Genomic DNA, 14,919 nt, shown 5'->3' on the forward strand with positions numbered 1-14,919 from the left:
TTATAAACCGCTTTTCCGCAGTGATCAAAGCGGTGTACAAGTAAATATTGCAATGACAGAATACAGACTAAAAATTGCAATACATAAATAAACTTTAATAAAAATGTTACAATTATACAAATTAAAACCATTACATCAAATCCAGGCTAGCTGAGAGCAGTCAATAATACAGTACATATCAAGGAACATCGGGGAAGGCTTGCCAAAACAAGAAGGTCTTGAGTCTCTTTTTAAAGAGATCTAGGGAGGTGGTGGAACGGAGCTCATCGGGAAGGGTGTTCCAGATCCTAGGGGCCGAGATGGAAAAGGCCCTTTGCGAGGTTGACACATGTCTCGCCATCGGGATCCTCAGCAAATTCTTCCCGGCTGACCTAAGTGTGCGGGGCGGATTATATGGGGAGAGGCGGTCCTCCAAGTAACCTGGGCCCAAGCCATTTAGGGCTTTATAGGTTATAACCAACACCTTGTATTGTGCCCGGAAGCGAACAGGCAGCCAATGGAGATCTTGCAAAACCGGTGTTATATGGTCAGCCCTGGAACATCCAGTGACCAACCTTGCTGCCATATTCTGCACTAGCTGAAGCTTCCGGGTTTGGTACAAGGGTTGCCCCATGTAGAGTGCATTACTGAAATCCAACCGAGAGGTCACCAGAGCATGTACCACTGTTTCAAGGTGGTCATATAGTTCCCAGATCTTAAGGTCTGGCCCCTATTCTCTGGCTCTCAGGGTAAGGAGAAAAAATTTCTGGGTAAAAACACTGCTTTGTAAAGTGCGTGTATATGCGTTGTTTTGTGTGTGTATTTTCCTTAACTGTTAGAATGGGTGGTTGTTTTTAAAGGCATACTCTATGCAGCTGTGTTGGATGGTTACAGGAACTTGTATCACCCATTTATTTTGCATCTATTCTTCAAGTTTTGCTTTATCAAGACAGAAACATCAGCAGAGCAGACACCTGCCCCTGGGGCTCTGTTCTTGGTGTTGTTAACCACCCTCTTGTCGATCTCGACCCATGTCAACTTTGTGAATGAAACCTCTCTAAATACTCTCTAAGGAGTTTATCACACAGGATAGATCCCATGCAGAAACTGAATTTAAACTAGGAAAAAACCCACAAAAGAGAGTAGATTTTCAAACAATGCTGGGGGTTAACCTGAACAAAAAGTGGACAAAACCTGCAGATGACATTTGTGCGAAGGAGAAATGACGCGACATTAACCCAAATGGAAAGTCTCCAAAACCTGCTCCTTTTTTACTTTCGGGAACTTCTGATAGTGAAAAGGAATGGGTTTTGGCGACTTTCTGTTCAGTTTAATGTCACATTATTTATCCTTGTCTGAAAAACAACCCACCTTTGCGGGGGGTTTCAGACTTTTAAATCCCAGTTTTGCATGGAATTTCAGCAATTTGCCTCTGTGTGATAAACTCCTAAGTATAAATGCATGCTGTAGGACCAGAGTCCAGTCTGAATGTTCAGCTTTTAGGTTCCTTTTAAGCAGATTAAAAAGAAAAGAAAAAAAAAGAAAAGAAAAAGATGCTTTTGCAACAGCTCCAAAATCAGATTTTGAAAAATAACCCCGCTCACATCCCTAGCTGAAGAGATGTAACCAGAGCGTTTTGTTAGCAAATACTTTATCTCACACATTTTGTTTGCTTTGTTTCCTTTCTGAGTACACTGAAGTGAACTGACTTCCTGGGTGGGTGTTAACTCTTCATTCCTGCACCTGGTCTGTCTGATGCAACTGTGGTTATTCTTTTCTTTTGTACCAGAGACATACTGGTAATAACTTTCCTGGTGTAATTTAAAAGAATTTTTTTAAAAAAACACACCTCTGCTCAGCAACAAAACTTCAAAACCAATTGCGGAGGTATTAATAACATATTGGCAGATTACCTAACTGGATGCTCTTTGTGTTAATAACCCAGTGGCAGAAAGTGAACAGAACATTATTGGGGGTCTGTTGGTTGATCTCTGGGTAATTGTTGAGAAAGAAATAAAATTTGGGCAACTGTAAGCATGAATAATAATTTTGTAGGAGGACATAACAATAGCACATCAATGTATCAGCCCCTGTTTGGAGTGCTTGGAATAGCTCACGCATAGTATTTCAGCTATCTTTACAACAACCTTATTAAGTAGTTCAGTATTGTTATTCCTGTGTTATTACTTGATAGAAAGGTGCAAAGGGCATAGAGGAAGTGACTTTGAACTTTCTGGTGAATTCAAAGTTGAATTGAGAATTGAATTGGAAGTTCAAGTTCACACTTATGCTTGGAAGTACTGTGCCACAGTCTGTCAAGAGCTGTATGCCAAAGGTTTAACAACCCAACCCACTCTCATAGAATCATAGAATAGAATCATAGAGTTGGAAGAGACTGCAAGGGCCATCCAGTCCAACCCCCTGCCATGCAGGCAATTTCAATCAAAGCATCCCGACAGATGGCCATCTCACTATTATCTGTCCTTAATTCAGTGTAAGAAGACTGAAAGCTCTTAGCAGGATCCTTCTCCAAAATGTTGCAATCATGTGTGTTATTGTTTGATGTAGTGAAATTGCCAATATATTTTGTTTTGTTTTCTTTTACCGTGTTGGTTTCCTTGGATGATGGCATGTTTGGTTGAAGCTCCACATACAAAAGGGTGATATTCACCATGCCAGAGCAGACTTTTGTGGCCAGTGATTTTTGCTGGCATAGTGAATATCAGTCTGTAATGTGTGAGGGTGAGTTCAAACCATGAATTTGCTATGAAGCATGAATATAACAAAATCACTTTGCAGTGACCTTGAAACAGTAATTCATTCTAGCATATCTCAGATAAAATAAATAATATGTTTGTAGATGAGAGTTTCTAATTTAGCTGATGAAGCAGTCAAGGCACAGCCAGTGTACCATTTAACACAGATTGCATTCTATAATAACCCCAGTGTAAATTGGCCAGAAGAAATAAGAATTGTATTAACTGTTATATCTGTGACATATTTATCTCATGTACGTAGTTAATCAAATGGACTATAAATGATTTCAATATGGCAAGACGATAGGCAACATTCATGCAGTAGAGATGTTCTTCTTAGTACTACTTTATAAAGTGAGGTGAAAATAGTTTTAACATACATTCAAAGCTTTCTGAAGCCACCTGCCTCCATTTTTGCGTGTGTGTTCAAACCTTTTCCATTAACATTTTTAAGGTCTGGTAGTAGAGCACATTATTTGTATATAAATAATCCTCAGGTTCAATCTCTCTCTCTCTCTCCAGGTGAGCATGGGGTAAAAACCTTTTATCTAAAACCCTAGTGTCACCTGTGTCACCAGTGGTGTCTAGATGGAGCAATGGTCAGATTCAGCATGAGACAGAGCTTCCTAGTTCACTAAATCATCTTGCATTCCTCAAATCTTTCTGGTTAGCCTTTAAAAATATCTTGGTGAGTGACTGTCGTTTTTCATTACAGTTGAAGCCCAGGATACACTGCCAAAAGAAAACAGACCTGCAGTTGGTGAGAGAAACAGCTTTCCTAACTCTGCCGGCCACTTGTTCTTTGAGTATTTAATTGTTGTCTCCCTTAAAAAGAACATTAATGGAGATTACGAACCCAAGATTACCTATCAGTTTCCGAAGGTAAGAAATCTAGCATGATTGCCTAATAAGAAAGAAAAAACAACCCAATAAACGTGTCTGTGGGGAGCCCTTTTCAGATGCTTTACCTTCAAGAAATTAGTGTATACTAACTGGGACACAGGGATGGCATGTGTAGTCTGGATGAACAGGAGATCACTTTTGTTGTTGCCGTTAACACTGGTAGACCCAGATCTGTCCTAGAAAATTCTGGGGGGGGGGGGGAATGGGCCCTGAAGGATATAGTGGCTAGGAACTTCATCTTTTGAGTCATCTTTGCCTGCTTCCTCTCCAGTTCCACAGCGCTTCTGTTGCATTGAGAAGCATTCTGTGAATTTTCAGTGGAAATGATTTATCTTCAGAGATGCAGAAAATCCTGTTTAGAAAATTCAGTCTCTGACTATAACAGCAAACTGTTTTTATTGTGGACTGCATCTCTGCTCTATCTTTTGACTTCAGATGATGGGTAAAATTGGTGGAATACAAGGAACTTGTATCGTTTCTTTGGCATAATTCCATGGTTGATGATTGGCATTAGTTCCCATTAAAGCTCGATTAGAATTATTTATAGCTGTGCAAAGCTACTGGATTAAAAACAAACAAACAAAACTCTTGGTATTATCATTGTAAAGACAATGTCATTTGATTAATGTGTTGTAGGAAAAGGATGGGAAACTGTGGCCCCTGGAGCAGATGTAGTCAGTAGAGGTTCTCTAGTTCCCATGTTTTGGGTTCCAAGAATTTTTGTGAAAATTTAATTTGCATAACACAAAGGAGTACAGATTGAGTATCCCTTATCCAGAATTCTGAAACAAACAAACAAAAATTCACAAAAATCTTCAGTGTTGACCATGTTTACAAAGAATGACTTGATTTCTGAGACACTTCTCTACTTCACACTGGAGAAGGGTCTGACAGGATTGAGACCAAATAGAAGTGTAAGGCTACAATCTACGCAGGCTAAATAATGCATCGATCACAATCCTATTGGAACACATGATGTTCTTCTCTTTTTGATGTGAGAACACTTCTTTTTGATGCCTGAGTGCTTTAAGGTGATTTTTTTTTTACTTTGCTATTTTTGGGAAGAACTGTTTTTTAAAAAACTTGTCGTTTGACCCCCAAATTGGAATCAGTTAGGGGGTGGGTAGGGCCAGGTTGGTGAGTGGCCACCTCAGTTATTTCTATCACAGAAGGGTAGCTCTCTTGTTTGTATCTGTGCTGGAAAACATGCCAACTTTTTTTTTTAATTTGATGTTTGTGTGCAAACCTTTGCATACATACTGTTGCACACATTTGCAGGTAGGCATTTCACCATCACCTTTTTTTACTGGCTTCACTTTATAGAAGTGCATGTGAGTAGTCAGAATGACTGGGACAACAAAGGCTATTTGAGTAAGCAAATATGCGCATGTGTGGCATGAGTTTTTTTAAAAACCCAACACCAAACACTGCAGCTGCTGTGGTTGTGTGAACAGACATAAACAGATACAGTGGACACACAATACAAATACTCCCTTGCATCAGTGTGACTACATAATGAGAGTCCCCTGTGATTTTCCAAACTGGTTTCAGTTGGGATTAAAACAAGTGTGTGTGGCAGTTAAAGGGGTCAGGTCAGGGCAGGGGTGCTAATATTGGGGCTGGGATACATGTAGAGTCTGAAATGTCAGGGAGATATATTCTAATTTAATCTTCTTCTGAGATATTAGATTCCTACATGAAGAGGATTGTTTTTGTTTTGTTTGGTTTTGGTATTTAGATGTAAGTGCATTATGCCATGAGCTCTCATGAGTACTTTGAGGTGTCACATCTCAGACATCATTTTCCAACTGTGAGAACTAGACTTTCAGCTCAACAAAATGATGATCAGAGCTTAGAAAAGTTTGTCTTGGGACTACATCTCCCAAAACATTCTTTTGGGCTGCATGGCCAAGACTAGGAATTATAATCAAAAAGTTAAAAGTAAAATTTCCAAGCTGTAACTCCCTATATCATCACTAGATTAGACTGTCCTGTGCAACACCATCAGTGCTTGGGAACTGAGACAAAGGTATTTTACTGCTGTCTGAGCATGTCCAAGAGGACTGCTACTGGACACATTACATCTTTGGACTACATTTCCCAGAATCTCTCAACCAGCATCACACTGCCATGCTAGCTAGGGAACTCTGTGAACGGTAGTCCAAAAAAGTAACTAGTCAAAGGTCTGCTGATACCAGGCCTTCGAGGAAGCTAACCCTTCATGAAAACAGTATTCTTTATCTTAAATGGAGGATCCCCAGTGCATGTCTGTGTTTTGAAAATGTCTTGAAACAAACTGTGGAAAGACAAATGAACAAGTGCTAACTCATTGAATCTCAGTGGTTCCATGATTGCCTCTGAAGGGATTGATCACATAACCCCATTTTTTCCTGGTCAAAGGTTGCACACCACCAAAATTATCCTGCTGTCTTGAAAAAGTTGTTGAGGTATTCGAACGTGTGCCACTGAGGGACAGCTGGTCTCTGCAGAGAGGATGTGAAAATAATTTTGTCTATCCCCATTGTTTTTCACATGCGACAGCTCCTGTGCAACTCTATGCAGCCACATTCTTTTGGAAGAAAAATAAAACCCCATTCCTTTGTGGTTTCATTCTACAGCAGTTTGACTTTATCTGAGTATATCTTTTCACCCCTCTTTTTGCCATGTGAAAGAAAATACAGAACAGCTTCCTATTAAGAGAGGGGTGGTGGTGCTTATCTTGCATCAGTGCTGCAGGTTACCTAGAGACACCAGCCAGTATTCAAGGCAAGAAACGGATAAGATACAATTAATGTGTAATTCATTGTTCTAGCCTCAGACTCATGTTCTTCATGCAGAGATCTCTGCAGGTGCCTTAAAATCCACGTACAGGCTTGTTCAAGAGACATTCAGTGGGACTGTTATCTGTTCATCAGGGCTCAGGAACCTGTTTCTGTCTTGATACTGATGAACTGTTGTTTTAATCATCCTACACCATTAGCCATTTTGGAAGGGACAGATGGAAACTGGGTTCAGTTTCCACAGGAGGGTGACAGGTTCTCCAGCCCTACTCCACTCCAGTGCCTAGGCCAGAACACAAATGCATTTACATTCTGCATCATAGGCAGGATGAGAGAAAAGAGTCAACACTGTGCCCTTGCTAGCTGGCAGTTGTTTTTGTCTTTGAGTAGACCAGTAAGTTTTCTGCAAAATACTGCCTGCTGCTAGTGATTAACATAGTATCAACATATATGGGAGATATGGTCTAAGTCAAACCATCAAACTGAGCCATTTGAATGTCATTGGCTCTCTATGATCTCAGATGGTATTCTTCCCATGATCTACATGCCTGATAAATAAACTGGAGGTGCCAGGGGTTGAATTTGGGACCTTCTGTGTGCAAAGGAGGTATTTTATCCCTGAGCTATGGCCCTTACCAAATATGTGATGGGTTTTCCTGGTGGACATGTTTTTCAAGATAGGCCTGTCTTCATGGAGTCTTACATGGGTCTTTTATGAGAAGAGCTGTGCTGGATCTGACTGATGGTTTATGTAGTCCAGCATTCTGTTCCCACATTGACCATTCAGTTACCTCTGCAAACTCCATAAGTGGCACATGAATAAAATAGTACCCTGTCACTCATGTTCCCCAGCAACTGATTCTAAGAAGTGTACTTCTACTAGGGGTAATATGTTGCCATCACGACTATTAGCCATTGGTAGCTTTATTCTCCATACATCCTCCATGATGCATGAAGATACAGGTTGAGAATCCCTTATCCAGAAATCCAAAATACTCCAAAATCCAAAATAGTCCACTTAGGTGGCTGAGATAGTGACACCTTTGCTTTCTGATGGTTCAGTGTACACAAACTTTGCTTCATGCACAAAATGATTAAAATGTTGTACATAGGCTATGTGCATAAGGTGTATATGAAACATTAATAAATTAAAAGTTTGGACTTGGGTCCCATCTCCACAATATCTCATTATGTCTATGCAAATATTCCAAAATCTGAAAAACTCAGAAATCCAAATTACTTCTGTTCCCAAGCATTTTGTATAAAGGATACTCAACCTGCACCACAAGAATCTGTGTTTTATGGCGCATGCATATTTTTTGGCATCATGATCTCAGTATCGGTGTAGCAGTGGATATTGGCAGATCATCACTTTTATAGTCCTTGGCAAACCCAGGTATTTTTTTACATCTCATTGAAGTAACTGGGAAGCCTCTTTCATCTTTTTCTCTGCTTTCTGTTTCAGCGTGAGAACTTGATGAGAGGACAGCGTGAAGAAGAGGATCGGCTATTGCAGGCTATACCACTATTCTGTTTTCCAGATGGAAACGAATGGGCACCACTCATGGAATGTAAGAGGTAGCTGTCCTATGAAACCATCAAGGATCTAGGGTGGTTGTCAAGTGCATCTCACATTTGGGAGAACTCGGCTAGTGTGCCAGATCATAGCAAGAAATAGTTCAGATGGTTTGTTTGTCTAAACAAGATTCAGATATGGCAGGGAAGGAATGCACCCTGCTCTTCAGCCAGTTGCAGTATGAATTGGCATTCAGAAATGTATTTTCCTGGTTTTTACATAGCAATAGCAAGTACATTTCTATACCGCTTATCAGTGAACTAGCATTTCCTAAGCAGTTTACAATGTGTAAGCTAATTGCCCCAACAGGTATTCATTTTACCGACTTATGAAAAGATGGAAGCTGAGTTGACCTTGGAGCCCTCCAGGATCAAACTTACAACTTGTGGCTGCATGACCAGTATTTAACCACTGCGCTACCAGGGCTCCTTACATAGGAAGCTGCCTTGCCTTTGCCATGATTCTTTTCTAAGCTTACATGGATGTCCCTAATAATCTGGTGGTCTCTCATCCAAGTATTAACCAGACCTGACTTTCCTTAGCTTTCAAAATCAGGCAAAATCAGGTGTGCTCAAGGTGGTATGGTGGTTTTTATCTAGATTTAGGCCAGGCATATGTGGCTAGAGCTGTCAGCTCCCCATCTGGAAAGTGTACTTCCTGTGCACCATGAGGATTCTGGGTTCCAAGTCCACATTCTGTTTCTTCCTGATGAGTAGGGTTTTTTTCCTGCATTGGACTGGTGGATCATAAAGTTCCACCAGGCACAGTTACATCTTACAAGGGGTGTAGGTACTGGCAGGACATTGCCCCCCTAAAAAGAATTCTGCTGCTAAAATGAAATGTCCTTCATACCCCAAATTTCTAGTATAGTAGTAATTAAAAACTTCAGTTGGGCATATAGAGATACAGTTTAGACATCTAAAGAAAAGGGATATGCAGCATTACCAAGGGAATATGAATGCAGTAATATAATAATTTTAGGTGATTTTGAATGTCGTGGAGTGAGACATTCAAAATCACAGTGCTAGAAATCTGGGGACTGAAGGAAATTTTTGTTGGTGGGAAGAAAAAATTCTTATTTGGGGTGTCATGCCCTCATTTACCCTTCTCCTGTAGCTACACCATTGTGTCTTGTTCTCCCTACCAATCTACCTGTTTTTGGACTAGACACCCCCTCACACAGTCATTCAGTGGCCGGGGAAGATGAGGGGCAGCCAACAGATTGTGTTTCTGCAGCTAGCAGCAAGAATATGATAGGCTCCTCCTAGACTTTCTGAAGAACCCTGAGAGGTCTAAGAGAATGCCTTTTCTGAATGGTTATGGGCATGGGTGCGGATCCAGGAAAGAGATAGGCATCTCAGGGAGTGAATCATAAACGATGGAGGTGCTAAATTCTTCTAAAGACCACCACCCAAAAAAGTGTCACTGGCAGGATGGCAGTCTTTGTTTCTGATAGGTTAATCACAGGATTTTTAAAAACATCATGTCTTTTATTCTTTACAGTGAAACATTCTCTTTTGTCCTCACCAATGTTGATGGAAGTAGAAAGATTGGCTACTGTAGGCGGCTCTTGGTAAATATCTCTTTTTTTTTAACTTTCCGGCTTTTAGCTAGTAGATATTTCTTGCATCCACATTCAGCTTTGGGATAAGTTTTTATTATGCCACAGTAGAAGTAGATTCCACATTTCACCCGGCTAGAAGCAGTTTGTAGGAATTTCATGAAAACAAGCAGGTTCTGACCCCTCCTGTCTGCCTCCCAGTCTGCAGAACCTGCAATTAAAGGTCTTGACCTGTTTTTTCCTTAAAGCAAAGGTGGGAAAAGTTACTTTTTTGAAATACATCTTCCAGAATAGCTCAGCTGCCATGTCCACTGTCCATACTAGCCCAGAGGATTCTTGAGCTATAGTTTAAACCAGGGGTAGGCAACCTGCAGCCCGCGGGCCGGATGCGGCCCGGCAAGGCCTTGGGACCGGCCCCCGCCCGGTCCTGCCGCCGATTGCTGCCGGAGCCTTTGGCCTCTTGTGTGAGGGCGTGGGGCCTTTGGCCTATCAGGAGGAGGCGGGCAAGGGGGGGCAAGCAGCGGGCAAGGGGGGCAATTGTCTATAGAAGCCTCCGAAACATGCATTTATATTAACAGTTTTTAAAAAAATACGCAAAAGTGTCCTCCATTTGAAAATTTTGTCCTACATTTGTCCCGGTTTATTTATTTAATTAATTTTTTTAAATTATTTAATTATTTAATTTTTGGCTTCGGCCCCCCAGTTGTCTGAGGGACAGCAACCTGGCCCCCGGCTCAAAAAGATTGCCTACCCCTGGTTTAAACAGTAATACATCCAAGCTCTTAATTAAGTTGTAAACAAACAAACAGTTTAAAAGAGAAAAGCAGAATAAAAGTCAGGTGCTCAGAATGAAAACCTTGCCGACTGAGATTATGACAACAGAAGATGTGCAAACCATGGTGCCAAAGAAATGAGTTGGTTCTCCATCATGGCCACTCTTCATATCTACCTGTGAAGTCGAAGACTTTCATGGTCGGCATCCATAACTTTTTGTGGGTTTTTCAGGCTATGTGGCTATGTTCTAGAAGAGTTTACTCCTGACGTTTCGCCAGCATCTGTGGCTTGCATCCTCAGAAAATTATCTGAAGATGCCAGCCACAGATGCTGGCAAAACATCAGGAGGAAACTCTTCTAGAACATGGCCACATAGCCCCAAAAAACCCACAAAAAACTACATATGTACATGCTTTTGCAAAATATGTGCCTTTGTAAATCTATGTAAAGTATTAATTACAATAGAGTTTATCACATAAGAGGTTAAGTGCCTAAATCCTATGCAGAAATGGGATTGTAATCCTGGAAAAATCTTGCTTTTGCAGACTCATCACTGGCATTGAGCATTAATGCAAAAATAACCTGCACAGAAAGTGGACAAAATTGGTTGCTTTTTACTTTCATGGATATTGTGTGAAAACAATCCCACTTTTGCAAGATTTCCCCATTTTAAATCCCATTTCTGCACAAATAAACCCCATGTGATAAACTCCAATGTAAGATCAGAGTTGTTTGTTTTTGTAATGCAGAGGTGGGAATTGTGAGTTCTTCCTGTTGTAAGGTTGCAACTGCCAGCACCCCTAGCAGCATAGTCAGTGGTGAAGAATGCTGGTAGTTGTAACCCAAGAACAGTGGAAGGCTACACATCTCCTACTCCTCTTTCACAGTGATTGGAAAGAGATCTTGTAGTACCTTTGAGACTAATTATGAAAGAAATTGTTGCATAAGCCTTCGTAGACTTGATCTACTTCCTTCCTCAGATGCATGGAGTGAATGATGCCCAGGAAAGACATGTATAATTATAATATAATTTATAATTAGGCTATGTCTCTGACTGTCTGGAAAGTGTGTTTGTATTTTAGTGATCTTAGATTTAATATTTGAGGAGGTGTGAGCAAATCCTTCACACATGGAAAAAAATTCACTAACAAAAATTCTCACACAAATCATAATTAAAAAGGTCCCTTGAGCCATTAACATAAAATGAATAAGTGGATAGATGTCTTTGTTACTGCTCCTCCATTAGGCTGCTGACTGGGTCTGGTTACAGGGAACAATAACTGTTCTGTTCAAAGTACTCTACTGACAACCTGTCCATTCTGGGCAGAATGCAAAGTGCTGGGTATGACCTTTAAAGCCATAGACTATCTGAAAGGTTGTACCTCCCTATATGAGCCTTCCCAAGTTTTAAGATCTTCTGGTCCAACTGCTATTGCAGTCATATTTGGTTAGGACACAGATAGCCTTCTCATGGGCCATTGAACTCTCTCCTATAGATTTGGTTGGCCCTCATCTCTGCTTTTTTTTTCATCAGTAGGAAAATACCTCCTAGTGAATACGGCAGAGTTCACTGGGAGGATACGTCATAAAAAGTATGGTGGATGTACAAAGCAGCCCTCAGCTATTCTGTTTTAGTTTCACTGTGCATCTTTTTTCTTCACTACTTCTTTCCTCTCTTTCCTGTCAGGTTCTTTGCTCCAGCTTGCCTTCAGCTTCACTAGTTTCTTTTCTGGCTCCTTATGTCTTAACCTTCGTGACCAGCCTTTCAGCTACTCTCTCATAAACAAGACTTGCTTCCTCATATATGTGTTTCAGTCTCATACTAGGTTTGCTGAATCTTCAGCTGTTTATGGAAAGTACACCTTAAAATGGCCTCAACAGGGAAACTAAAGACTTTTTGTAAGGGTCTTTTTACATTGGTTGTTTTGCTGTCCATGTAGCAAGTAGTAGTAGTTTTCCAGTCTCTATGAAATAACGGTGAGGAGAAAGATTTTATGAAGTAATACAATAAGTCACATAAAACTCAGAGCAGTTATCAGTGAGTGATGTTGGGATGGGAGTTCTTTTTGCTAATCCATGGTTATGCTTCTTAAAGCAGTGACTGGGGAATCTTTTTGCTCCTTTGGAAAAATCCTTGCTTACCTGTGGTGTCTGATACCAGAAGCTTCCTTGGGGACAGACAATACAGTACAATCTTGCCACTATCCTGCTACCTGGAGGTTCACCAGTTGGAACATCCAAATGAAACTTTTTGCTTACTGGGCATCAATTTACAATTAATAAGAAGTGTCATGAAGCTAAGAGAGATTCCTAAAATCTAAGTAATGTAAGTTCAAATATTAGAGGGATAAACTGGGAAAAGAATGTTAATCTGCTTGATATAGGATGCTTCCAGATGGGGAAAGTGGCTAGATCTCATATTGAGGGAAAACTTTGTGCATTTGCACATGAATGTACAAGTAAAGGGCTCTAGAATTTTCTTGGCCACTCTCAAATGGGGTGAAATGGGGACACTTCTACAATGACCTTAATTTTCAAGCTTGGACCTAAGAACCAGCAGTCACTTTAATGCAGTGGTTCTCAAATGGTTGGGCAGGACCCCTGGGGGGAGGGCACAAAAGTTGCTCAAGGGGAGCTTGAGACTTGGAGGCCCTGATCCCTCTCACCTTCTCTTCCCAACCCTTTTTATGTGTAAAATATATACATGCATTGAGTTAAGTATTGGATTTACTTAAATAAAACTACAATTGACCCTCCTTTTTCATGGGGATCCGTTCCAGAACCCCCCTCGCATGTATTCTAGCCCCATAGGTTTGAACGGGGTGCACCCCTAAGAGTGCACAGGGGGCATGCCCTGCTGGAGGGAGTGCCCCATTGAGGGTAACGGAGGTTGCCCCTCTGTGAATAATCAAGAACGCAGATCTCAAGTCCGCGAGAAAGGAGGGGCAACTGTATTCTAATTTAAACAATGTTATTTCCTTATACAGTGGGCCCTTGGCATCTCCAGGGTTTGGTTCCAGGAGCCCACATGGATACCAAAAATCATGGATGCTGAAGTCTTATTAAATACAATAGCATAGTAAAATGGTATCCCTTATATAAATAAGCAAACTCAAGGTTTGCTTTTTGGAATTTATATATTTTGGAATATTTTCATGCCATGGATAGTTAAATCCATGGATAAAGAATCTGTGGATATGGAGGACTGACTGTAAAATGTTAAAATATGAATCTACATGAATGTGTGAATGAAAATATGCACACTAAATAAAAAAAATAGTTTTATTCAAATACTATGTCAAGTGGGGGAGGTGCTACATCTACATGTAGATGTAAAGGGAGGTCCGAAGGGTAAAATGTGTGAGTACCACTGTTCTAGTAGATTGTTCCATCTTAACACAAGACAGTATCTGTTTCCTCTTTCTGTTCTGTCAAGTACAGGGAGAGTTTTATTCTCATTGCTTGTAATCCTCATTGCATTTTCACATCAACTTTGTGACTTTTGTTTGAGGAAGTCTGTTTGTATACTTCCTTAAATTAGAGGTAACTGATGTGGAGTATTTATTAATTTCTTTTACTAGACATTATGTAGTTCCTCTCTTTCTTGATCTTTGAATATATTTTGAATACTTCTATTATCCACATATGCTGAAGATACTTATTTTGTAGATCTGTCTTCCTTAACCAGATACCCATTAGATGGGTCAAGCTTTGCCTTTCATTATTCCCAGCTAGCCATTTGCCACCTGGAGGGTACCAGATTTGGAAAAGCAGTTCAGTCCCCTCCTCTCCACTCCCTCAGTTTTATGAGATGAAGGCAGTCTGCTAATGTACTAGCCTGCTGACCTGAGCTACAGCAATTTATCTTGGATGTAATTTTGTTGGATCTTACTTCAGAATATACATGTATTTTAGAGTGGGTGACTGGATAGCCACATCAGGCTAACTCTTTAAATCTTTCATGACATTAAGGTGGCAGCTGCATGTTATGTACAAATGTGTATAATACTGTAAATCCTTAGTAACTTTAAAAGCATATCAGAAAAGCATCTCAAAAGATGGGAGTTTGAGTCAGAAAGGGAAGGTGTTTAACCTTTTTCCTAATCACAATTTTTCTGCTCCAACCCTCCATCCCTATAACCTTCTTTGAATTCAAAATACTGTACTTGCTTTGAACCTTTTGCTGGGGGAATGGGAGAGCTACTGGGATAGATATGATCGGCAGGGAAATAGAAGGAAAAAGCATTACTCAGTTACCATGTCCCTAACCCTTCACTTCTGAGCATGTTTTCTTTTTTAAGAGTCAGCATGCCATTAGGTCTCTGTCAACATGCATTTACAGATAATGTGCTATTAGAGGCCAACAGTGTGTTCTTACAACTAAGTTCTTTGAGCACTGATCTATGTAGAAATGTTTCTTAGGCCTGTTACAGACTGCCAAAATAAAGCTGCTTCGGGTCTCTTTGAAGGTATGCTATTTAAATGATGCATGCATCCTAAGAGTCCGGAGGTCGCGCCAAAGCCACACTCCATTCCTATGCACTGGAGTGCAGCTTTGGTGCAGCTTCCGGATTCTTAGGATGCACGCAT

The 14,919-nt window shown here is 40.5% G+C and overlaps 1 protein-coding gene across 1 annotated transcript in view; it reads left to right on the forward strand.

The window, feature by feature from the left end:
- Positions 1-14,919, forward strand: part of DENND2D (DENN domain containing 2D) — a 34,947-nt gene that overhangs the window by 4,984 nt on the left and 15,044 nt on the right. The window contains exons 2-4 of the mRNA XM_042464177.1: positions 3,451-3,617; positions 7,884-7,996; positions 9,498-9,567. Of these exons, the coding sequence (XP_042320111.1) occupies positions 3,451-3,617; positions 7,884-7,996; positions 9,498-9,567 (350 nt within the window). The remainder of the gene's footprint in view (positions 1-3,450; positions 3,618-7,883; positions 7,997-9,497; positions 9,568-14,919) is intronic.

The sequence above is a fragment of the Sceloporus undulatus genome, chromosome 4, assembly GCF_019175285.1.
Source record: "Sceloporus undulatus isolate JIND9_A2432 ecotype Alabama chromosome 4, SceUnd_v1.1, whole genome shotgun sequence".
Taxonomy (NCBI): Eukaryota; Metazoa; Chordata; class Lepidosauria; order Squamata; family Phrynosomatidae; genus Sceloporus; species Sceloporus undulatus.